Source organism: Asterias rubens, chromosome 2 (assembly GCF_902459465.1).
Source record: "Asterias rubens chromosome 2, eAstRub1.3, whole genome shotgun sequence".
NCBI lineage: Eukaryota > Metazoa > Echinodermata > Asteroidea > Forcipulatida > Asteriidae > Asterias > Asterias rubens.
In genome coordinates, this window is record NC_047063.1 from 23,970,504 (window position 1) to 23,997,181 (window position 26,678).

General features: G+C 37.3%; 1 protein-coding gene across 2 annotated transcripts in view; it reads left to right on the forward strand.

Moving 5' to 3' along the window:
- LOC117307090 overlaps positions 1 to 18,929 on the forward strand; it is a 49,416-nt gene extending 30,487 nt beyond the window's left edge. Inside the window, exons 6-7 of one of the 2 annotated variants that reach the window (XM_033791746.1) lie at positions 12,818 to 13,038; positions 17,002 to 18,929. In XM_033791746.1, coding sequence (XP_033647637.1) covers positions 12,818 to 13,038; positions 17,002 to 17,724 — 944 coding nt within the window. In that variant the 3' untranslated portion in view covers positions 17,725 to 18,929. Of the gene's footprint in view, positions 1 to 12,817; positions 13,039 to 15,272; positions 16,129 to 17,001 lie in introns of those variants that run through there. The other variant, XM_033791747.1, reaches the window with a different exon arrangement.
- The last annotated feature ends 7,749 nt before the right edge of the window (positions 18,930 to 26,678 follow it).

Sequence of the window (26,678 nt, forward strand, 5' to 3'; positions counted from 1 at the left end):
CTATGTTTGTTATCAGATGCATAATAAAAGACTTCAGCCGAAGTCTTTTATAATTTGAATGAGGAATTACGGAGAGCTGTATAAAACATTGTGAGAAATGGCTTCCTCTGAAGTAAAAACTACGTTACTTCAGAGGGAGCCATTTCTCATCAACAGCTCTCCATTACTTGTTGCTAAGTAAGTTTTTATGCTAACAATTATTTTGAATAATTACCAATAGTGTCCAGTACCTTTAACGAACGCGTCATTAACCTCGATATGAATTAGCATCAGGGACCTTTGTTTGTTTGTTTCATGAATGAAAAGAGAAAGTAAAACGCCCACCGGGGTTTCCCGCAGGACCCTTACAAGTGAAGTCACCTGCAAAAATGTAGTTGCGTAGGCATTGTCTACTGATGTCACAGGGAATTTCTTGCACTCGTGGGATCGGCTCCAGACATTGTTTTAATGATATAGATGATTCTGTAAAATCATTAGTAATTTCATTATTTCTCTATTTCAAGAGCGAGAATGATTGCAATTGATATTCAGATCTTTTTAACTTAAATGTCAATTTCTTGATATTTGACATCCGTCACCGATGCATTAAAGGCACTGGACACTATTGGTAATGACAAAATAATTTTTAGCACAAACTTACTTGGTAATAACAAGCAATGGAGAGCTGTTGATAGTATAAAACATTGTAAGAAAGGTATTGTTGAAAAATTATGACCCACGCCACCTACGGTAGGGGTGTAGCTAGTTTTAATAAGCCCTGGGGTTGAAGTCTAGGTTTGTATCGATAATTACGAGAAAGAAAAACTTACAAAATATCAAATGAAAATTAAATTGTCATCAGACAGAAGGTGTTTTTTTTTTAAACACCTAATCAATCTTAAAACAAGTAGGCCTACTTCTGTATGCTTGTATGCTCGATCTATGAATACTTAAAATAAGCTCGTAAAAAAAACAATCAGTTGATTTTTGTTTCCAATTTCTAAAAGGGAAGGGGGAGGGGGGTAAGCGACTAATACTTATTAATCACATACCGTTTGGTAAAGTGAGACACCTTAGGAAAATTGAAATTAGATCTTAGTCAACTATACTCTCCCTTCGGGGGGCAGCCACATGATCCCTCCTGAAAAATTATTCATAGATCAATTCATAAAATGGATCTTAATTGAACAGCTGACTGGTGGAATTCCTCAATAAAAGAAGAAATTCTAAAATAAATCAGGGGATTGGCCGAGCGATACAACAAATCTCATCAGTAGTAGCTTAAAGGGAGGGTAGACCTTTTGTAAGTACTCCAAATTGTTATGACCATACAAAATAACCTGGTCAAGAGCACTTGAGAGCTGATGATACTATAATAATACCATGTTAGAACCGACACCCTTTAAAGGGAAGGTACACGTTTGGTAAATGTCAAAGACCAGTCTTCTCACTTGGTGTATTCCAACAAAAGCATAAAATATCCAGCCTGTGAAAATTTGAGCTACATTGGTCAACGAAGATGCTAGAAAATGATGAGAGAAAAAACACCCTTGCTGGATGAATTTGTGTGCTTTCAGCTAGGAATAAAAGACTTCTGTCTAGAAGTTTTGTATTATTATAGTGAGAAATGACCTCTTCCTCAAGTAAAAATTTATGCTACTTCAGAGGGAGCCGTTTCTCACAATGTTTTATACCGTCAACCTCTCCCCATTACTCGTTACCAAGTAAGGTTTTCTGCTAATAATTATTTCGAGTAATTACCAATAGTGTCCACTGCCTTTAAAGCTAGTGCTTGGACGAGTAACTCGTCCTAACTCGGGATAGGACTTGTCACTTGTGTTAACTCTTTGTAAAACCCACCCCTGGTCTTTGACAACTACCAAAAGTATATACCCTGCCTTTAAGTCGATCTTGCGTCTAGTTCTCATCACCCTGTTTCTCCAATCCATAGTTGTGTGTTGTGCGTTATCCCTCAACCCTGCCTCTTCCCTTCTATTCTATGTCATGTTTAATTGAGAGCTAGCGATGATTCTCTTTAATGTCCAAGGCAGGTGTTGTGCCTAAAGGTGCAGCCTCGTCAATTGGGGAGCAGCTGCCCTTTGTGTGTGTTTTAAGCTAGATAGCACGTCGTGTTGCTTATGTGTGTCCCTTGAAGTCAAATCTTCTTCTTGACACTCTGAACAGAAATCCATCATCTTGGATTGTGCCGGTACATTGGGCATGTAATCCGAGTTAGATTAACTTTATCTGTATAGCTAGCTTTGGAAAAGTGTAAATGTTTCATAGGCCTATGTCTCTGTGCGGCGTATCAATCGTTGACATTTTTTTGTTCAAGCACTTTTACAAAAATACATTTTCAATCGGTGATTTTAAGGGGACGGTGAGTTGTTTATTTATCACTTCAGAAGAAGAAAACAAAAAGTTTGACTATGTCTTAATAGTTCTAAAAAAAAAAACATGTTGAGAAATGAAGACAATTGTACAAACCAATTTTTTGAAATGTTCCTTTAGAAAAAAAATTAACTCTTTTCCGGATTTTTTTCTTCACATGATTTCACACCATTTCAACTTTTTGTTATGGATGTATCTAATATAAAATTAGTGAATCACAAAAGTGAATTCGATCTACAAGTACTCATTTGCCAGGTTTTACAAACCTCCAAATTCAACTGACAAGGAAATTCAAAAATCACCTACCAAAGGTTCTTTGTGAAATACTGCGAGTTCCTTCCGTAATAGACTTCGTTAAAGGCATTGGACACTATTGGTAATTATTCAAAATAATTATCAGCATAAAACCTTTCTTGGTTACGAGTAACGGGGAGAGGTTAATAGTATAAAACATTGTGAGAAACAGCTCCCTCTGAAGTGACGTAGTTTTCGAGAAAGAAATAATTTTCCACGAATTTGATTTCGAGACCTCAAGTTTAGAATTTGAGGTCTCGAAATCAAGCATCAGAAAACACACAACTTCGTGTGACAAGGGTGTTTTTTTCTTTCATTAATATCTCGCAACTTCGACGACCGATTGAGCTCAAATTTTCACAGGTTTGTTATTTTATGCATATGTGGAGATACACCAACTGTGAAGACTAGTCTTTGACAATTACCAATAATGTCCACTGGCTTTAAGAACCCATGTTCTCGGAAAACAATTCCAAACCATATTAACCATTTGCCCTGAAGTTATGCCTGAATAATGGCATTGCATATACAGGTTTCACTCAAAAATCAATGGTACCTTCATCACTCATAATTTTGATACACTTGGAATTTGATAAATTCCGACATTCTAATCCGAAGTGGGAGGTCCTTTTAAAAAACAACTGACAAAAACAACTCAATTATCAAGATGCTTTATGTATATGAAATACTTACTATGAAATACTTCATGGTCCGACTGCAATTGAAACAAATAGTTCTCAGAAAAAAAGAATAAAAACAGATGATAAGTTCTCTGAATCATTTGGCACTAGAAGTTATGCCAGAAACGTTTGCATCATTTATCAGTTGCATTCATTGAAGCCGGTTGAACAACCCTCATCGTCTCTCTTTATAGTACGGGCCTACTTTAAATAGTTTGTAAGAAATATTTACAAGTATATAAACACGTAGGTCAAAGTGTCATTGCCGAGCGGTTTAGTTCACCGGACCCATGCTCTTTTGTGTGGGTTTGAATTCCTTGGGCAAGGCACTTAAAGCCATTGGACACTTTCGGTAAACAGTATTGTCCAAGGCCCACACTTCGTGTATCACAACTTACACATACAATAACAAACCCGTGAAAGTTTAGGCTCAATCGGTCATCGTAGTCGGGAGAAAATAACGGGAAAACCTATACCTATGTTTCCGCACGTCTAACCGTGTCATGGCATGTGTTTAAAATAAATCCGTAATTCTCGTTAGCGAAAATTGATAATTGTTTTAATGTTTTCTCAAAAAGTAAAGTATTTCATGGATTAATATTTCAAGGGAAGTATTTTACCATTACTTTCTGTAAACCCTGTAAGTTATTTGTAAATATGTGAACTTTTATTTTTTGTTCTGTTCTTTAATTTAGTACCCAAAATCAATTAAGTGCAACCCCTCACTTTGAAGTTGCTGTCCTGCCTATAGTAATGTGAGGTTATAAGATCTCTCATTTAAATAGGCCTACACTTTCGTTATTCTCTGATAAACAATATTCTCCTTTATGATAGAAAAAAAAGGAGTCAGATCTTTAACTACTACATGTGTATTTGTAATGAGTAAACAGTTGAGCGCGATTAAACTATTCGAGCTCAATTACTTTTGTGAGTTTATAACAGAAGTAAGGTATTTTTACCCCACAACCCAGTACCAGTTTTAAAACATAACGAAATGCCGCCATCCGTCAGTGCTGTCATTCGTCTGTTTTCTTAACACATACTTTCTTCCTGCGTGTGGCAGGCACGTGAATTGATTTGGTGTCAGGCGGCAGTATTTAGTCCACTACGGCAAATATATCAAATACATGAGACACTCGATGGAGACTTGTGGCCGTGGTCGTTCACGGACGTATTTTTAGAGAGAGAGAGAAATGGGGTCGGACAAATTTGTATTTTTTAAGTGGGACGATGTCATATCGCGGGCAATTTGTTTCTGTCTTGGATTAAAGATGTTTTCATCATAGTTCATTTGGTTGATGCCTGGTATTTTGATATGGCTGGATATTGTATAAACACCAAATCTACGAAATGAAATATTATCGGGTGTTTTCTTTAATTATTGGTTTGAACTTTGATTTTGTTGCCGATGATTTAAGGGAAACTGTACTATCCACAGCTCGTCTGGGAAATTACAGAAGGCATTGGAAATTTATGCTACTTCAGGGGAGCCGTTTCTGACAATGTTTTATACTATCAACAGCTCTCCAGTGCTCGTTACCAAGTCAGTTGTTAAAGGCAGTGGACACTATTGGTAATTACTCAAAATAGATATTAGCATAAAACCTCTTTGTGACGAGTAATGGGGAGAGGTTGATAGTATAAAACATGGTGAGAAACGGCTCCCTCTGAAGAGCCATAGTTTTCGAGAAAGAAGTAATTTTCCACGAATTTGATTTCGAGACCTCAGATTTAGAATTTGAGGTCTCGAAATCAACCATCTAAACGCACACAACTTCGTGTGACAAGGGTGTTTTTTCTTTCATTATTATCTCGCAACTTCGTTGACCGATTGAGCTCAAATTTTCACAGGTTTGTTATTTTATGCATAAGTTGAGATACACCAACTGTGAAGGCTAGTCTTTGACAATTACCAATAGTGTCTACTGCCTTTTAGATAATATTTGTTTTGAGTAATTACCAAACGTGTATCTTCCCTTAAAGGTTTTACTGTGAAGTGGCCCAGTCTGCAGCCATGATGTCAGAAACACTGGGCAACCCCTTCTCTTTGTATTTGAATAAGTGTCTTGTATACAGATACACAACCAAACGTTCCAAGACAAAAGAAGTATGGTTGAAGACATTGGACACTATTGGTAATTTTCAAAGACCAGTCTTCTCACTTGGTGTATCTCAACATATCAACAAATTAACAAACCTGTGAAAATTTGAGCTCATTGGTAGTCGAAGTTGCGAGATAATAGTGGAAGAAAAAACACCCTTGTCACACGAAGTTGTGTGCTTTTAGATGCTTGATTGCGAGAGCTCAAACTCTCAAATTGAGGTCTCGAAATCAATTTCGTGGAAAAATTACTTCTTTCTCGAAAACTACGTCACTTCAGAGGGAGCTGTTTCTCACAATGTTTTATACTTTTAACGTCTCCCCATTACTCGTTACCAAGTAAGGTTTTTTGCTAATAATTATTTTGACTAATTACCAATAGTGTCCACAGCCTTTAAATGGTCTGGCTCAAGAGGACACATGTGTCACGACCAGGACCTGAACCCACTCTCTGATTATGCCAGAACAACAACCATGGTGTCAATGTTACACCACAGTTTTTTACTGTGCAGTAAACAAAAGTTACAAGTAGATGCTAATGTCCACTTTGATCAAAAACATATTGACTCCTGCGACGGATCTGTTTGCTTGCTTTATTACCCTTGCTACCGCCAACTCTTTAATCGCCATAGCTTTTGTATTCGAAAGAAAATCTCCCAAAAGAAAAAATGAGAACAACAATCCTTATCAGTACCGGAAACATAAATCCATATCCGTTGATAAAATTCATGTAATTTCAGCGTTATCAGATGAACAAAGAATTCTCATCCGTCTTCGAGGATATTCGAACGAGATACGGGAAATGTATACCTCTTGAAACAAAAGTGAGAAAAGGTTCAGCACTAACTAGGACATACCGTAATTGTTAACCTCTTATTTAATAATGGAGAGGTGTGCCTGTGGGGGAAAGGGAGCTGTGTATAAATTGACTGCATAGACCCGGGCATGCCATGATATTATGGAGGGTGAGTTGGTGTATGAAAAACCCCATCGGGGCATGGCTGGCCGTTTATCATTCAAGCTCATCGTTGTCACTTTATGTTAAAGGAACATTACAGAACTGTTTTTTCTTTTTTTTTGTGGTAACAAAACAGTTGCTGGCAGTGTAAACACCTTTTGAAATCAACCATACACATTAATTGATAGTACAGAAGTTTGAGATCAGTCGGCCATCTGGGTCACGAGAAAATAGTGAAAAACCGATTACATATGTTGCATAACATCGATGAAAAAATGCATAAACACTCACTGAATAAACTCCAAATTTTGAGCTCAGATTTTTACAGTTTTTTATTTTTTATTTTTGTATGCATATGTTGAGATACACCAAGTGAAAAGGCTGGTCTTTGACAATTAACAAAAGTGTCCAGTGTCTTTAATAGGACCCCCCCCCCTTCTCGCCTGGATTGAAATACTGCAGAACGTGCCATTTTTTAACGGCCGGTGGGGATTGCTGTGATTATCAGCAAATTACCACTACAGGAATTTCAAAGCATTGCAGACGTGGTGATTTTATGTTACTATAATATCCTTCTTCTTTTTGTTGTGTCAGAATTTCGTCTTGAATTTGTTTGACTGTGGAGGACTGCATACCGTCTTCCTTTAGGGTGCACTTGCAGGTCAGATTTATACCTGGATAGGATTCTGATCGGACTCTTGACACTCTGAAATCTCCTGTGTCAGAATCGACCCGGATTCCAAGTCCCAGGTAGACTTGGTTCAAGTCCCGTTCTCTATTGTGCAAAAGGTCCCTATTTTCGCCGTCAAAAGGTTGGGTGATAGGACGGGAAATAAAAGAAGGGCCTGACCCGTTTCTGGCCAGGCCGACGATGAGGGTGGTTAGTAATGGTATTTTTTGAAGTCGGATTCTGCGTCAGTTTAACCCATTTTTGTGTCATTCTGACCTAGAAATTGATCGCATTGACCCCCAAATCGACCGGGCTCCAAGGGATCCTGTATCTTAACGAATATATACAAGCTTTACATGACCTGGGCCAAATTTCACGCATGCGCGTATAGTCTTGGTGCACATTCGCTAGTTTTCCTTTCACACACAGCGCGGCCAACTCATCGACAGCGCCTGATCGCCCGTAACATGAAACGTCTTGCATCAAGACTAGCGTGGAGTCTCCGCTCACAACCGGTTTTAAAAAAGGTTTAAACACCCCCACGTGATGCGCTCTCCAACAATAGCAATAGCGAAACTGCTTGAGGTTTTTATGAAAATAAATTTAAAACTGTTATCTTTTTACATATTAACCACGTTAAATTGAAGTGGTTTATATATTAAACGCTGCAGTAGGCTTTTAACCAAAGGTTTTCAATGGCAATACTTCTAAGAGTGATTACCAACGTAAACCTCTCCTTTAAAGAAAGTATTTAGACAGATGGCATAAACTTTATAATTTGCCCTAATTAAATGCACTTACATGGCGGGACCAGGTGCGTCAATACAGTTGCGCAGTTCTGGGTAATCATTGAATAATAAGTTCATTTAGGTGTCACACCAACTGCCTTTAAAGGCACTAGGCACTATACTCTCAAAATAATTGTTAGCATAAAAAGTAACTTACTTGGTAACGAGCAATGGAGAGCTGTTGATTGATTATAGCTATGTGAGAAACGGCTCTCTCTGAATAAACGTAGTTTTTGAGGAAGTAATTTCCCACTCAAAAGACTTCAGATGATGCATTTTATCATGCATCTAAAAGCACGCACATTTGTGGAACAAGAGGTTTTTTTCTTTCACTATTTTCTTGCAACTTCAATGACAAGTTGAGTCCAGATTTTCACAGGTTTGTATGTTGGGATGCAACAAGTGAGATTACTGGCCTTTGCCAATGTTACCAATTGTGTCCAGTGCCTTTAATATAAATACACAGACAATGTACATATTTACGACCCTTGACTTTTCTGTTGTTCTGTTGTTGTTTCTTTCCTTCTGTAAATGATTTGGCCATGTGTTGAGAGGGATATTTAGAGAGAGAGATGCAGCAGGGGGTTGTCAGAGATGACGTCCCCATCTCAAAACAAACGTTAGTCATCACTCTTTAAATGTTAAACACATCTTTTGTGGTATTAATCAAAGATGCATCATTTGTTGTTGGTAAACGTGAAACATTATTTCGGCTGGCGTTGAAGGTTCAATTTTGCTGTGCTTAATGCTAATTTATGTGCTTAAGAAAATTATTTGGTGTGTCTTAAACTTCACGGAGGCAATGAACGCAATCGCTTCTGTGTCCCTACCTCATGCCCCTTTAAGATGTTCTAAAAGAATCTTGAATTTATACTTTACTGAACTGCCCTTTAAAAACTCACCTGACAATAACGTAGATAGGGCTTGTCATAATTTTACTTTGCATCTGAGATTGATACAAGAACTAAGGCTTGTCATACTTTGCATCTGAGATAGATACAGTAACTAAGGCTTGTCATATTGTACGTTGTAGCTGAGATTGATACAGTAACTAAGGCTTGTCATATTGTACGTTGCATCTGAGATTGGTACAAGAACCAAGGCTTGTCGTATTGTACGTTGTATCTGAGATTGATACAAGAACTAAGGCTTGTCATATTGTACGTTGCATCTGAGATTGATACAAGAACTAAGGCTTGTCATATTGTACGTTGCATCTGAGATTGATACAGAAACTAAGGCTTGTCATATTGTACGTTGCATCTGAGATTGATACAAGAACCAAGGCTTGTCATAATTGTATACTTACCATCTGAGATTGATACAAGAACTAAGGCTTGTCATATTGTACGTTGTATCTGAGATTGATACAAGAACCAAGGCTTGTCGTATTGTACGTTGTATCTGAGATTGATACAAGAACCAAGGCTTGTCGTATTGTACGTTGTATCTGAGATTGATACAAGAACTGAGGCTTGTCGTATTGTACGCTGTATCTGAGATTGATACAAGAACCAAGGCTTGTCATAATTGTATACTTACCATCTGAGATTGATACAAGAACTAAGGCTTGTCATATTGTACGTTGTATCTGAGATTGATTCAAGAACCAAGGCTTGTCGTATTGTACGTTGTATCTGAGATTGATACAAGAACCAAGGCTTGTCGTATTGTATGTTGTATCTGAGATTGATACAAGAACTGAGGCTTGTCGTATTGTACGCTGTATCTGAGATTGATACAAGAACCAAGGCTTGTCGTATTGTACGTTGCATCTGAGATTGATACAGAAACTAAGGCTTGTCATATTGTACGTTGCATCTGAGATTGATACAAGAACCAAGGCTTGTCATAATTATATACTTACCATCTGAGATTGATACAAGAACTAAGGCTTGTCATATTGTACGTTGTATCTGAGATTGATACTAACAAGAACCAAGGCTTGTCGTATTGTACGTTGTATCTGAGATTGATACAAGAACCAAGGCTTGTCGTATTGTACGTTGTATCTGAGATTGATACAAGAACTGAGGCTTGTCGTATTGTACGCTGTATCTGAGATTGATACAAGAACCAAGGCTTGTCATAATTGTATACTTACCATCTGAGATTGATACAAGAACTAGGGATTGTCATATTGTACGTTGCATCTGAGAGTGATACATTAAGGCTTGTCATATTGTACGTTGCATCTGAGATTGATACAAGAACTAAGGCTTGTCATATTGTACGTTGTATCTCAGATTGATACAAGAACTAGGGATTGTCATACTGTACGTTGCATCTGAGAGTGATACATTAAGGCTTGTCATATTGTACGTTGCATCTGAGATTGATACAAGAACTAAGGCTTGTCATATTGTACGTTGTATCTGAGATTGATACAAGAACTAGGGATTGTCATATTGTACGTTGCATCTGAGAGTGATACATTAAGGCTTGTCATATTGTACGTTGCATCTGAGATTGATACAAGAACTAAGGCTTGTCATCATGTACGTTGTAGCTGAGATTGATACAAGAACTAAGGCTTGTCATATTGTACGTTGTATCTGAGACTGATACAATAACTAATGCTTGTCATACTTTGCATCTGAGAGTGATACATTAAGGCTTGTCATATTGTACGTTGCATCTGAGATTGATACAATAACTAATGCTTGCCATACTGCACGTTGAAGCTGAGATTGATACAAGAACTAAGGCTTGTCATATTGTACGTTGTATCTGAGATTGATACAAGAACTGAGGCTTTTCATATTGTACGTTGTATCTGAGATTGATGCAAGAACTGAGGCTTGTCATATTGTACGCTGTATCTGAGATTGATACAAGAACTGAGGCTTGTCATATTGTACGCTGTATCTGAGATTGATACAATAACTAAGCCTTGTCATATTGTACGTTGTATCTGAGATTGATACAAGAACTAAGGCTTTTCATATTGTACGTTGTATCTGAGATTGATACAAGAACTAAGGCTTTTCATATTGTACGTTGTATCTGAGATTGATTCAAGAACTAAGGATTGATTCAAGAACTAAGGCTTGTCATATTGTACAAGGACGAAGCAATCATGTGAAGTATCTCGCTCATGGACACAAGTGTCAAGACCCTTAAACATACACACCACTGATCAGAAACACCAGAACTTGAGTTCAGTGCATGCGGTTCACCGCTCAGCCAGGAACACGAAAACTTATGATCGTTCTCGGAAATGTTTACATGCTCCGAACAATGTAAACAGTGGTAGTTTACCTGGTATCTCCGCTGCCACTTAGTAATAAGTGCACAATTTGCTAATTCTCTACTCTCAGCACCAAATAATGTTTGTACAGGTTTATTTGGCATGTGTTTCTTGGAACCTCTGTAGGAGGCCGAAGGATGGGATAGGGCAGCAGACTGGCAAGAATAAACCCTTTTTCTCAGAATCATTTACTTCTGCTTGTATGCTTCTTTTCTTTACATTGATCTTGTCTTTCTAAGATTCTCTTCCGGTCTTCCGGCTGACACTATTCATCAGGTCGTGAAATTTTGGTCTTGTGTGCAAGTAAACATTAGATGCACTGTAAAGAACTATGTGAACAAAATCATTATTAGCATAAAACCTTTCTTGGTGACGAGTAATAGGGAGAGGTTGATGGTACAAAACATTGTGAGAAACGGCTCCCTCTGAAGTGCCATAGTTTTCGAGAAAGAAGTAATTTTCCACGAATTTGATTTCGAGACCTCAGGTTTAGAACTTGATGTCTCGAAATCAACCATCTAAACGCACACAACTTCGTGTGACAAGGGTGTTTTTTCTTTCATTATTATCTCGCAAGTTAGATGACCGATTGAGCTCAAATTTTCACAGGTTTGTTATTTTATGCATATGTTGAGATACATTAACTGTGAAGGCTAGTCTTTGACAATTACCAATAGAGTCCACTGCCTTTAAAGGATTTGGGTACTTTTTGTAACACAAAACACAATGTCCACAGATTTACATTAAACTTACACCAATTGAAGACAATGATAGTAGAAAGCGTACCTCAAAATATTGGTAGCTGAGGTGCTGGACAGTAGTGTTTGAGAAATGAGTAAAACAATGTCATGAAAATACGTTTTTACATGCTATATCATTTCTCAAAAACTACAACACCTCAGCAACTAATATTTTCAGGGAAGCTTTCTACTATCACTATCTTCAAACGGTGTAGGTTTAGTGTAAGTACATAGACCCTTTAACCGAGTTTTGATACCTTTTGTATATGAAGTTTTTTTGCCATTATATAAATCCCAACTCACTGTAAATGAAGGTGTATTTAATATAATTTACCAGTAGAAGTTTCAGCATCATCAGTTTTTGAGAAAAATAGTGAAAATCCCAGAGCGATGTTTTCAGGAGCAGAGTCACGTAAATACCAGTATAGTCGCGTTATAATACCACTACTGGTAAATACTTTATATTATGCTAAAATAGTTTTCGTCTCATGAACGAAAACTGTTTTCGTGACATTGTTTTTACTCATCAAATAGTACAGCACCTCAGCAAGGTGTGAAGTGAAGCTTTCTACCACCATTTGCTTCAAACAAAGTTTAAAGTTTAAAGTAAATCTGTGGACGTTGTGTTTTACCCAACGTTGTGAAGTACCCAAACCCTTTAAAACTAAATTTTATAGTTCCTATTGATTGGCACTTGTCAGCAGCTAATGATGATGATGATAAATGTTGATGCAAATTTGGAAGTTGATGTTTGATGGCTTATAGGACAGGTTGGTAGTCATGTTGATGACACCCGGGCACTGACACTATGTGAAATGATGAGACAAACGGTTTCCCTAGACATCTATTAATTATTCCATCAGATGATAATGTTACAAAGTACATTTTTTCTACAATTATGATTGACAGAAGCCAGACATCTCTTTGGTTGATATTATTTGTATGAACATCTTATCTTTTTACCAGCTTCAAGACCAGCTAACTCTATAATAATGGGGGACCTGAATACTTATGTTGACTACCCTTGGCCGCTTGAGGGCCTCCTATATGGGTACTTTTCAACCAGCAACAAATGCCCCAAGTACGCGGCCCAGAAGAACCCCACCACAGAGGAGGAGCTTATGTCTTACTTGGATGCCTGGGCTGAGGTCAACCCACACAGAAACGGGTTTACGTTCAGTAACATGGTAAGTTTGGTTTGGTTTTAAGGGCTATTGGTAATATTTTTTACACTTTAAATAACAGTCGTCACCAGACTAAAAATATTCATTTTGTTTGTAATGCCCATTTACATCGATGTTAGTTTAGCACTGTGAACTTGGTACTCTGCCGAGCTCCCTGAAACCAAATTACAGACATATTACTTGGGTGGGATTCGAACCCACGACCTTTGCAATTATAGAACAGTGTCTTACCGATTAGACTAACGATGTTGATTTCTGACGAATGACTATAGTCTGAAGTCCAGAGTCTTATAATGGAGTCTGAGTCAATAGTCATGAAGTTCATGTCTGAGTTTTGAATCTGATGACGAATCCGACCTTTCTGCAGAATGGAGTTGTTGGCCTACAATAAAGAGCTTTCGCTCCTTAAAGGCACTGGACACCTTTCGATATTCCACCAGTTCTCACTTGGTGTTAGGTGTAACCCAACATAAGCATAAAATAAGATATCTGTAAAAAATTTGGGCTCAATTAGTCATCGCAGTTGCAAGAGAATAATGAAAGAAAAATACCCTTTTTCGCACAAAAGTGTGTGATTTCAGATGCCTAATAAAACGCTTTAGACCTGAAGTGTTTTAACATTAATTTGTTGAATGAGAAATTACGTTTAGTTTTTTTCTATGTCACTCATTACCAGGTAAAGTTGTTATGCAAATATGATTTTTAGTAATTACCAACGCCTTTAAGAAACAGAAAGTGATATAAACGTATAAGACTCAATACACGAGTGTGTTGTTCTATAACCATTTCAAATACTTGGGTACTCAGAACATCTTTATCCGTATTTCCCAAATTGCTACATGAGTCAAACTGGCCTGTCGTCACCGGGCACGCTTCAGAAATCAATAATAGTTTTATTTTCCAGCTCATCATGGCAGTGTGGACAATTGCTGATGTATTTTTGCCTAGATTTTAGCTTAGCATATCTATATGTGTTTAGTACTCACTTGGTCACTGGCCATATCTACGCACAATGTCTTCTCTTTAAAGACTTCCAATGGATTCCATTGTAAAATGATTCCGGTCAGCTTCTGTTTAAGAGTAATTAAAGAAGGTTTTTATTCATTGACATTCCAGAGGTGTTAAATGAAAGTTGGAGATCGTGGGTTTAATGCTATCCATGTCAATGTGGAGCTATCAGTATCATTTGGAAGAGTATATCGACGGCCCGGTAGTAGTGGTGACCTGTACTTTCTCTATGCCAGAGCCTTCATTACCAAACAGTCTGACCAATGTTTTAATCACTTAGCAATTCGTCATACCATACATAACTTCTGAAATGTCAACGCAAATAAACAGAGGCACTGAATATGTGTGACCTGCTTCTGTAGATGAAGACGCTCTTTTATTTCCAAAAGGCAAGATTTATTTCTTTATCGGAGACTTCAGTGTGAAAGGAGCCTACTGAATACTATACTTTGTGTGGACCTTTTAAAATGAGTCTTAAAAGCAGTGGACACTATTGGTACTTACTCAAAATAATTACTAGCATTAAACCTTACTTGGTAACGAGTATAGGGAGCTGTTGATAGTATAAAACATTTTTAGAAACTGCTCCCTCTGAAGTAATAACGTCGTTTCGAGAAAGACGTATTTTTCCACGAATTTGATTTCGAGACCTCAGATTTGGAATTTGAGTTCTCGAAATCAAGCACCTTAAAGCACACAACTTTGTGTGACAATGGTGTTTTTTCTTTCATTATTATTTCGCAACTTCGATGACCGATTGAGCTCAAATTCACAGGCTTGTTATGTTATGCATATGTTGAGATACACCAATTGAGAAGACTGGTCTTTGTCACCTACCAATAGTGTCTAGTGTCTTTAAATCTGGATCTTTTATGAAGCTCACTTGATAACAAAGTTGATATCGAAAGTTCAACGCTAATTACAGTCTACAATCCAATGCAGATTTCACAGATACCATACACATATGTGCTATACATTTGTTGAGCTAAATTGAAAATGTTGTCTGTTACAAAACAAAATTCTCTCGGATAATGATAGAAAAACATGTTGAATATGATTGCTGTATTTGTATAGATGGCGTGTTGGTAATCTGATAAAAAGAAGAATCCTCTTTATTAATCAAAGAGCAAGACCATTTTAATTCTCCTCTTTTTATTCCCCCGAGGAAGGGACGGCTCCCCCTTTGATGAGGTTGATGAGTTTTGTGGATTTTTTTTACCAATTTTTAGGGGACCAGGTTCGCTCTGGTATCCTGGCCTGCCCTGTACCTCTGTGGACCTCAGGACGATTCCCACGACCTTCTTGGACTGGAGTTTCGCATGTTGACTGGGTTGTAAGTCCTTTCCTGGTTTACGTTGTACTTTCCTTTAGTTGTATTTCCATCCCACATCCCTTGTCTTTTATACACAGGTATTAACTCTTAGGGGACCAGGTTAGCTCTAGAATCCTGACCTCCCTTCACCTCTGTGGACCTGAGGACGAATCCCACACCGCCTTGGACTGGAGTTTCGCATGTTCACTGGGTTTTAAGTCCTTTCCTGGTTTACGTTGTCCTTTCCTCTAGTTGTATTTCCATCCCACATCTCTTGTCTTTTATACACAGGTATTAACTCTTAGGGGACCAGGTTAGTTCTAGAATCCTGCCCTGCCCTTTCACCTCTGTGGACCTGAGGACGAATCCCACCGCCTTGGACTGGAGTTTCGCATGTTGACTGGGTTTTAAGTCCTTCCCTGGTTTTGTTGTTCTTTCCTCTAGTTGTATTTCCATCCCACCTTCCTTGTCTTTTATACACAGGTACCTTCAGGTGTACGGGTAAAAACAGTGCTTGTTGCTGGGGAGAATAAGTTGTTTGGTTTCTTAACGAGAAGGATTTATAAACAAACAAATATACACACTTTGATAAACGTATATATATATTATTATTATTATGTACTATTATTTCAGGTTTTGTACTTTCAGACTGATCAACCTGCAGTCTGTATTTTGTTGTTTCAGTAAAAGTGACTGTTAGTAGTAGTGATATGATCAGTAACAGTGATTGGTCAGTAATAGTGACTGGTCAGTAACAGTGATTGTCCGTTCAGATTGATTGGCCAGTAACACAGGTCAGTAATGGTGACTGTGGTCATAAATAGTCACCACTGACCAGATAGTGACTTGTCAGGAATAATGACTGTCACTGTTAATATTAGTGACTGGTCATTATTAAACAGTCCCTGGTCAATAATAGTGAATGACCACAAGCAGTCAAGTGACTATTTGGTAACAGTGATTGAACAGTAATAGTGACTGGTCAGTCATAGTCACTTTATACTGAGTTTGTTTTTCTTCTTTTTTCAATGTGGTAATTTAAGGACCGGGTTCTCTTGTAATGCTTTGTTCTTGTCTTCCTTAGTCCAGGTTTAATGTGTCGTCTTTGCAGTACCACAAACCGATGTCCGATCAGTGATTCTTTTCACTGTTCGAGTTTCTAACCATATTAAAATACTTTGTGCATTTTTTATTGACAATGTTTTTAATGCAAGTGTACACAGTGAACTGTTCTAATTGTTGCTCCGGTTTTTATTGACCGTTCCCTTGTTTTTCTTGATTGTAACCATTTTTGTTGTCCTCCAATGATTAATGGTTTATTGCTACTCCCTATTTAATTTAGTTTAACTTTGATTTAAATTCGAAATGTTTTTAGATGTAAAATTATGGTGTAATGAAAAGTGGCATATTTTAGCATATTCCACCTCATTTTGATTTCAATTTGTACTATTGTTAAATATTAAACTGGTGTAATTAACACTTTTTGCTCGGGAATTTTGTTTAAACCCATTTTATCTTAAATATCTTTCTGAAACATGGTGTGGATAAAAAACGTTTTTTAATAGGGATGTAAAACTAATGCAAGGGGAAGAAAAACGAGATGAAAAATTTGTTTTTATTTCTTCCTCTTTTTTTTTAATTCACAGCCCCAGCCAGGTTTCCAGAGTCGACCAGACCGCATCTTGCTCTCATCAAAGTCCTGGTCGGTCGTCTCATGCAGTACGATCGGCCTCGGTAAGGGTTACGCCAATAGGTACACCAAGCACATCATCTGGAGTCGACTCGCTACCGTCCTCAACTCGTCCAAGTCCCTCTTCTACAACACACCGAGTTCAAGGGGTTGTTTACATGACTGTGGCCCTCATGGGTCATGCCGTTGTGGGGTTTGCGTTTCCGGGGGCAACAGGAACAACTGCGAGTTGCCCAACTGTCCGGAGTGCTCCTCCAACGCCTACAGAAACTGCCTGGTTGTGCTTTTACTACTCAGCGTGCTGTTCGCGCAAATTCTGGTTGCTACAGTGCTCCTTATTAAACAGCTGAGAGTGGCGAGACGGAGACCGTTCTCGCGGTGTTTACGCGCTTGTTTTTGTCAAGCTTTACGGGGGAAACCCCCTGTGTCTTTCCTACCTCAAGTCTCCTATTCCCGACAGTCTGCGGTCGCGGTTCTCATGCACATACTCTGCCCATTGTGTCACCTGCGGCCCATCTGCCAGATTTTTATTTACTGCGTATGTACAGTGCTCCTCATGTTATTCTGTTATTTATACCTTTTTGAAGATTCACTGAGAACTATTTACGCCATCTTGCCCGAAGAGTTGAACCCATCAGATCATCTAATGGTTCAGTCTGCAATCATTCTAAAAAATTGAGCCATTAATCACTTGTTCAAGTGCAGTTACCTTTATCACTGACCATCCATTTTGTTTTATCACTGGTAGCCAGTTTGTTTTACCACTGAGCCGCCATTTTTCTTACAGAGCGGTAATTTTGGTCTATTCTCCAATATTTTGTTTTTAACTCAAAATAAAACTGAAAGAGAAAGAGATAGATTAAATTATTCATAAAATGGTACAAAATAATTTAAATTCAAATTAGTATGCAGACTATTTGACAGAACTGTTTGATTTGTTGAAAACATGAATACGTGTATGATGTAAATGTTACGATTTGTATTGTTAATACGGTCTGAAGCAAGTTAACCTCAAATCGAGTTAATGTTAGGAAATCTAAAACCAGAATGGACATTCTGTGATATTAACATTTACTAGTTAGAAAATACACGAAAACGTATACTATATAACTAAATATTGCTTTTATATGTTAATATTTCCAAATATGTCTATATGTATCTGTGCAATGAGAATTACTAACCCATCAAGCAACTCCTTACATATTTTATCTTTCATTGGGGAGGGGAGGGGGGCTATAACAACACTCTACGGATAACTCATCCTATTTAAACCATTTGACAAGTATACCCATGCCCATCTTGTATAGGTGTCACATACGGATATGCCGTGGGCGTTCAAAATGTAAGCATATCACATTGCCACTTGCCAACTCCATTTAGATATTTATATTTGAAATAAAACTGCCTGATATACTCTTTATTATTTATAAAACTATATATATAAGCAAAGATTATCTGTTTAACTCTGAAATAGAGATGCCGGTTTGTAGTATTCATAATATACAGCAACACAACTACTACGCAGAGTTAATTATTTTTTATTCCGGTGCAACTCGAAATTATTTTGTAGGACATTAAAATATAGGATTTGCCTGTGGCGATTTTAGATGCCACTTAAAAGGCTTCCTGTGCTTGCTGCGTTTGCTACACTTCTTGCTTTGATGTATACATGCATTGGTGTATGTATGTATGAAGAAACTAACCCGTCTGCTTGCTATGCCCCTTTGATACTACTTGGATGCGTCACAAGCTAGGGTCATTTTCATAGCACTGCCTAAAGCAGAAATGTAGCTAAGCAATTTATCCGCGGAGCGACGTGCGGAAACAAGGTTGGATTTTCCCGTTATTTTCTCCCGACTCCGATGACCGATTGAGCCTAAATTTTCACAGGTTTGTTATTTTATATAAGTTGTGATACACGAAGTGCTGGCTTTAAGACAATACTGTTTACCGAAAGTGTCCAATGGCTTTAAGCTTGAGCAGCTCTGGGGTTATGTTATTGTCACTGGTACTATGTTTTATCCACAGTTACCAATAGACCGTGCGTTCGCAACGTCACCACAGCCCGAGTTTTTGCCAACACGGTATGGAAAACTAAGGAAAGCCATACATGTAAATTAAAAACAGATCACTACTGTTTGTAACAACGTACACAAACATTCAAACATTGTGTTGATTTTGTTGAAAACAAAAAACTAATTATGGAAGGTATTTTAGATTGAACGTTTGTATGTTTGTCCATGCCACCCGTGGCGGTTTTTTTTTTTTTCAACAAAACAAAGGCCTATAATATACAGTGCAATTAACACAGAGTTTGGTGATATACCAAGGCTGGTTTAAGTCCCCTAGCGTTTGATGAAAAGGGAATGTTTGTGTCGACCCAAAGTGTGTTTTGTTTGATTCAAACAAAGGGGATGGGGCCAAATCCCCAAAATATCATAGATTAAATTATGCCTCACCCCAGCCACACCCCAACCAAACCAACCGCGACCACACCCAACCCCAACCAAACTTCACTTGCTAGTATAGCTAGTGTAGTCCAGGCTGTTCATCGATGCGGAAGAAATTGTTTTTAATTTACCAACCTAAAACAAAAACCTGAAACATCCTTTTTGTCTTTTAAATATAGCTCGGCTTCATTTAACGGACAGTGTTGAATGCTTTGCGTATTGCCAACTATTTAATATTTATTTATTTTAAATCTTTAGACATACACAATAGTTACAAGTGGTACAGGGGCTGTCAAGGTGAATACTAAAGTATAAAAACTGTCATCAAAAGATGTGTAAAACTAGAACTATAAAAATGTATTAGGATTTAAATGATTTTTTATTCAAATTTGTGCCTTGATCATTCCCGTTTACCTTTAATTAAAATATTTGCCACTTTTAGTTTTTCATATTATTGCCATTTATTTTACTTTCGATTTCAACTCAATAAATCCTTGCCGTGCTTTTAAAATTAACTTTAAATTATATCAATTGTATCTCAGATTATCTATTGTATCTATTGTATCTTTAGAACTCATGTATATCTTAAAAAAATAAAACATTGTACTATCTTTGATATTTGTGTTACACAAATTTTAAATTTTAGAAAGGTATTTTTTTTTTATATATCAAACCCTCTATTTTTCTTGCCATATCATTATCCTTTATTATGTCAATTAAAGTGCCATACTTGTTCTTTCACAAAAATGATTATTTTAACGCCATCCTTTGTTCTTCATATTTGTTTAGTTTTAAAATAAGTTTCTGAATTACTTCCCCTGGCAGTTTCACTGCTGCCTCCTAAATAACACACCACTCTATTTTCTTGCCATGACCTTATTCTTTCTCCTATAGAAAAGTACATACATGTTTCTCACAAATTATTGTTTTAAAGGCAGGGAACACTATTGGTAATTGTCAAAGACCAGTCTTCTCACTTGGTGTATCTTAACGTATGCGTACATTAAAAAACCTGTAAAAATTTGAGCTCAATTGGTCGTCAAAGTTGTGAGATTATAATGAAAGAAAAAAACACCTTGTGTACTTTCAGATGCTTGATTTCGAGACCTCAAATTCTAAATCTGAGGTCTCGAAATCCAATTCGTGGAAAATAACTTCTTTCTCGAAAACTACGCCACTTCAGAGTTTTATTCCATCAACCTCCCCATTACTCGTAGTAAGGTTTTGTGCTAATAATTATTTTGAGTAATTATCAATAGTGTCCACTGCCTTTAACGCCATCCTCTATTCTTCATATTTTTTTGTTTTATAAGTAATTTCTGAATTATTTCCCCCGACAGTTTCTCTCCATCCTCCCTGAGGGGGACACCATCTTGAATGTTTCCGGTCTCCTCATCTCTTTTTCTCCTGGTAGTCACTTCCCCTCTTCGTCATTTAAACATATCAAGGTCCCCGACTCGGCATTTTACCAGATGTTGTTTATATTTTTCGTCGATTATCTTTCACTTTAAGGTTTTTGTTTTAGTTTGGCATAGGGCTTATATTATTATACTGTTTGGACTTAGCTTTGGGCTTATTTGGCCCTTTGTCTTTGTCTAAAACCATAAATACTTTGTTCATTCCTTTTTACATTTACTCGACTTTGTGATGCAAGGCATGTTAATCTTTGTGTGGTTTTTTGGTGTGTTTTTTGCCTGTTTAATAGATATATTTATTTAATTCATTTTCTGTGAAATAGTTTCAACTTAATATTTTCGTGTTCATTTAACAAACCGTGACATTTAAGAGAACCGTTTACTTGTTAATTATGTTTATGATATATTTGTGCTTTATGACGGTTATTACAACCTTATGTCCTGTTATTTTCATTCCATTACATAATTCCTCTAGCTTAAACGTAATTTTATTTCTTCAAAACGTGTAATGGTTACCGTTGTTTGACGCAAAATACCACTTTTTTCTGTTTCTTTTTTTCCTTAAAGGCCGTGGACAATATTGGTTATTACTCTAAATAATTATTGGCACAAAACCTTTCTTGGTGACAAGTAATGGGGAGAGGTTGATGGTATAAAACATTGTGAGAAACGGCTACCTCTGAAGTGCCATAGTTTTCGAGAAAGAATTAATTTTCCACGAATTTGATTTCGAGACCTCACATTTAGAGCTTGAGGTCTCGAAATCAACCATCTAAACGCACACAACTTTGTGTGACAAGGGTTATTTTTCTTTCATTATTATCTCGCAACTTCGATGACCGATTGAGCTCAAATTTTCACATGTTTGTTATTTTATGCATATGTTGAGATACACCAACTGTGAAGACTAGTCTTTGACAATTACAAACAGTGTCCACTGCCTTTAAACCGGTCACCATAGAAGCAATCTCTTGGATTGACTAGATCTAAACAGTGACAACATGTACACAGGTTGATAAGCGGGATTAAAAATATGCCAGTTCAAAAAAATCAAAACGAATGTCCAATATTCAAATTTTGTGAAAACATTTTGCTCTCTAACAATTATTGTTGCCATCATTTCATAAACATAGGCCTCGTATTGTTAAATACTCTAAATGATTTTTTACAAAATAAAACATTGTGAAACAAAATATATACCTTCAAGTATTTTATCGCTCATTTTTATTTTGAACATCTGGCTCACTTAGATTGTAAATCTTGTTTTATTATTTAAGGCAGTGGACACTATTGGTAATTACTCAAAATAATTATTAGCATAAAACCTTTTTTGGTGATGAGTATTGGGGAGAGGTTGATAGTATAAAACATTGTGAGAAACAGCTCCCTCTGAAGTGCCATAGTTATCGAGAAAGGAGTTATTTTCCACGAATTTGATTTCGAGACCTCAGATTTAGAACTTGAGGTCTCGAAATCAAGCATCTAAACGCACACAACTTCGTGTGACAAGGGTGTTTTTTCTTTCATTATTATCTGGCAAGTTCGATGACCGATTGAGCTCAAATGTTCACAGGTTTGTTATTTTATGCATATGTTGAAATACACCGACTGTGAAGGCTAGTCTTTGACAATAACCAATATGTCCGCTGCCTTTAAATCAAAACTTGGCCTTTGTCATTCCGTTATTTTTAAACAAATCTTGGCGATGAAAGCCGCTGCTTTGGTTAACATGAATGTAAATTGGATGATGGGGGTTGACTATGATCAGTTTTTATAGACAGTGTTTTAAATTCCCATTTGAAGGAATATTAATTTGTCAGCACGGGGACTGTTTGTTAAACATGATCAATCATCTCATGTGTAAAGTTTGTGGTTGTAAAACTTTAATGTAATTTTCGCCATCTGTGTGAAAGTTTGTCACAAATAACGGAGGTTGATGCACTCCGGAGTAGAATGACTTGATTCGATAGCCAGATTAAAGACGAACATCAAATAAAATGTTCACATCTTCAGAATGTCGCATGGTTTGTTTAGTTCTTTTCTTCACCGGGTTATGCTTATGTTGCTGCTTTAAACAAAACGGCACAGAGGAAGAAGCTATTGGACTGGAGATAAATAACTTAAAGACAGTGGACACTATTGGTAATTGTCAAAGACTAGCCTTCGCAGTTGGTGTATCTCAACATATACATAAAATAACAAACCTGTGAAAATTTGAGCTCAATCGGTCATCAAAGTTGCGAGATAATAATGAAAGAAGAAAACACCCTTGTCACACGAAGTTGTGTGCGTTTAGATGGTTGATTTTGAGACCTAAGTTCTAAACTTGAGGTCTCGAAATCAAATTCGTGGAAAATTACTTCTTTCTCCAAAACTATGGCACTTCAGAGGGAGCTGTTTCTCACAATGTTTTATACCATCAACCTCTCCCCATTACTTGTCACCAAGAAAGGTTTTATGCTCATAATTTTTTTGAGTAATTACCAATAGTGTCCACTGCCTTTAATATTGAGAAAAGGTGTTTAAGATTGATGACACAACCACAACAAGCTAGTCCAATAAGTTTGTGTGGTTTTTATTTTCTTCAAACAAACAAACAAACAAACGAAAAAAACACGGGAAAAAAAACACATCCCAATACACAAACAGACCTTCTGAATAGAAAGTTGACTGAACTAACAATTACTTACTAAAGAAACGTCTTAAGATTTCATAATGAGCCAGAGACCTGAATATTACCGCCACATGTACGAACGCTTCGGGTCCCTCTCCCAGGTCAGAACACAAAAGGGAGACTCCTTTTTCAGCCTTAAAAAAAAATTCAGCAAAAATGCTTGTGTGTCTCTTCTTTCTTTAAAAAAAAAATGCCGATCAAAGTCACTTGATTTTTTATTTCTTGGTATTGCATTCCATGTCGATAAGCTCTCAGCGTGTGATGGGTCCTAAAGCGTGTGGAGTGACACAATAATGTAGTCACGTATACTGTGAACACCACACTGGGAGACGTACCAGGTGGACATTGCTTAACCAAAACATTTCCTTACTGAATAACATTCAGTTAAGGAGGTATGTTTCGCTGGTTCTCGAGGAGGTATGTTTCGCTGGTGTGTACAACATAAAGTTTTTTTTCTGTAACACAACATTTCCGTACTCGATAACATTCGTTTAAGTGGCGTGTTTCGCTGGTTCTCGAACAGTGTCGGAATTACCGTCACTAAAGGTTATAAATGGTGTAAAACATGGTTCTTTATCATTGTACAGTCGTCTTGGTTTTCTTCTAATGTTTGCTTCTCTTCCGTCCGCAATTAATTTATCATGTTTGATTTACATAATATCTCAAAGAGCAAACCAAGTTTCTATAGGCGCTGTCTATCAAGCAATTTTCATTGCTTCTCTTCCGTCTGCAATTTAACAATCGTTGATTCACATGTTACATAGTGAGCAAACCAAGTTATTTTTTCTAGCCTCTGTCGATCAACCAATTTTCAATTACTAAACATGAGGAGAATCAGAAGGTACTTTGGAAAGAATACTCTCACTCTATCAGAGCTCTAGTCCTGTCTCGAGTCGACTTTTGCAATCTTTCATTTTTTGCTGCGGTTTTAAATGGCACAGAGTATTATAAAACAGTGCAGCTTGTTTGGTATGTTGAGAGAACTCCCAATCACTCGGTGAACTTCAATGGCTACAGATTTACCGAAGTGCAGCTTGACCAATCCTGTTGACAACTCTTCCTTCTATCATCAACGACTCTGTCAATTTTTCCATGATCATTTCGTGTTAGGCGGGATTTTTATGGATTAGCGTTTTTACATTTTAACTGTACTGGTCTGATGGTTCGATCGAATGTAACATATTCGAAGCTGCGGAAAAAAATGCTTGTCCCTTTCATGTCATTTTAGAACTACCACTTATATGCTGGGTACATACTGTGATGTTGTTAACCATGGCTGTTGTCACATATTAAGATACCGAAGAGATAATCAAAGTCAACATCATGGTGTTGGTGTCAAATAACACCAAATTAAATTGTTTACGCAGAAATTAGTTCAAATATGGTGTATTATTTTTATTCTTGTTAGTACCATCCAACATCTACTGTGTGAATTTTAACACACCAGTTTTTGCAGTGTAGGCCTACCTGAAACAGATGACAACATCGTGATATGAGTGTATTGGAATGGTTTGCCAATACTCTCTTTGAATCAAGATAAGATACGGTTGTCAATGTAGCCTCTGGTATCTCATTGGCGATTTCATTGAGAAGTTGCAGGGTGACGCTTTTGTTAAGACTCTTTGAGTCAATAAAAGGTACACTTCTAGAGGTCGAATGTTGACAGAAGTGCTCCTACTGGTATGCTTTAGATTCTGCCAGTCTGCATAAGGTAAAACGCGTAATGGATCGTTTAACCGGGTAGCTAACTCTAAGGAATTCTGCGCTCTTTTAAAACAGCGAACCATCATAGAGATACACAGTACAGAGATAACTGTGTTTTACAAATTTAGAATAAGCCTTTTCGCTTGTCATGTTTATATATACTTTTTTTTTTTTACATACACAATGATTACAAAAGTTAGACGGGGGCTGTCAAGGTTATACAAAAGTACAAAAACTGTCATCTTGAGATGTGTAAAACCAGATCCCTGCCAACGCATAATAAGAAGGTTACAGAGTTTGTCATCAATTATCACGGTTGTTGGAAAAAGATTCTTCCGGTTTGCACAGCTCTTGTGGTATCTCTCAATTCCATCGCCACTCAACACCTAAACCTCGGCAGAATTATCCAACATGCAGCGTGCTAGAACTAATGACGTACTTGTCCTCAAATAATACCACTCAACAGTTCTCTACTGTGGGTCGATGACGTCATGTGTAGGTTCACGTTGATGCAGCATAGTTCCAATTCTGACTCCTCCTGATGGACGACGCACCCCCAAGAGATCACAAGCCATAAAGGGGAGAAAATGGAGATGATCAAAGAAAAAGGGAATGACTTGATTTACTTACTAAATAAACTCCGCTAGTACAAAAACACTCGTTACGGCAATTCAGCACTTAGACCTACCTTGTCTAGCTGAGGGACGTGTGCTGGTGTTAAGGGAAGTACCCCAGAGAATGTGCACCTATGACGCGCATTAGTGATGACACTTGCGTCAGCAGGCTGTCATCAAGGGCAATGGAACTCAGTAAAGGTCTGGGGAACTTTTCATCGGACATATATCATCTTGGCAGATATGTAATAATAGCGCAGATAACTGAAAGGTTTACTGCTACTTAAACTTTTTGGACATGGATACGTTAATGTTGCAATGTTGCAAGAGTTTGCTATCTAGGTGGATATTGAAGGAACAGATTGCTTTAGGGTTTTGCACATAGTGTTAAAGAGAGCATCTCCTGAAGACGAGCAGAGTATATTGTTTGAAACGTCGAGACCAATCAGAGCCAACACTCCCTCAAAAGAGATTGGATGGTTGTACCCGCAAGTTTACTTTTCATATTATTTATAGTTACTTTTATTCTCCACATCATGCAAAGCTTCGAAGCATCTGTTATAACTTCGGGTTCCCAAGTTGACTATCCCTTAAAATTGTTTTACTCTTAGAAGAGTACGCAGCCTGTATGTTCCGCTGGTTAGGTTTCCAGAGACAAGTGACAAGTTTATGTTTATACTTGACACTAATGAACGTCTTTTAAGACGTTCAACTTTGGCTAGTGATTTATCTTTGGTTTTTAAGTCATTTAGGAACCACCGCTCGTGTAGCCGTGT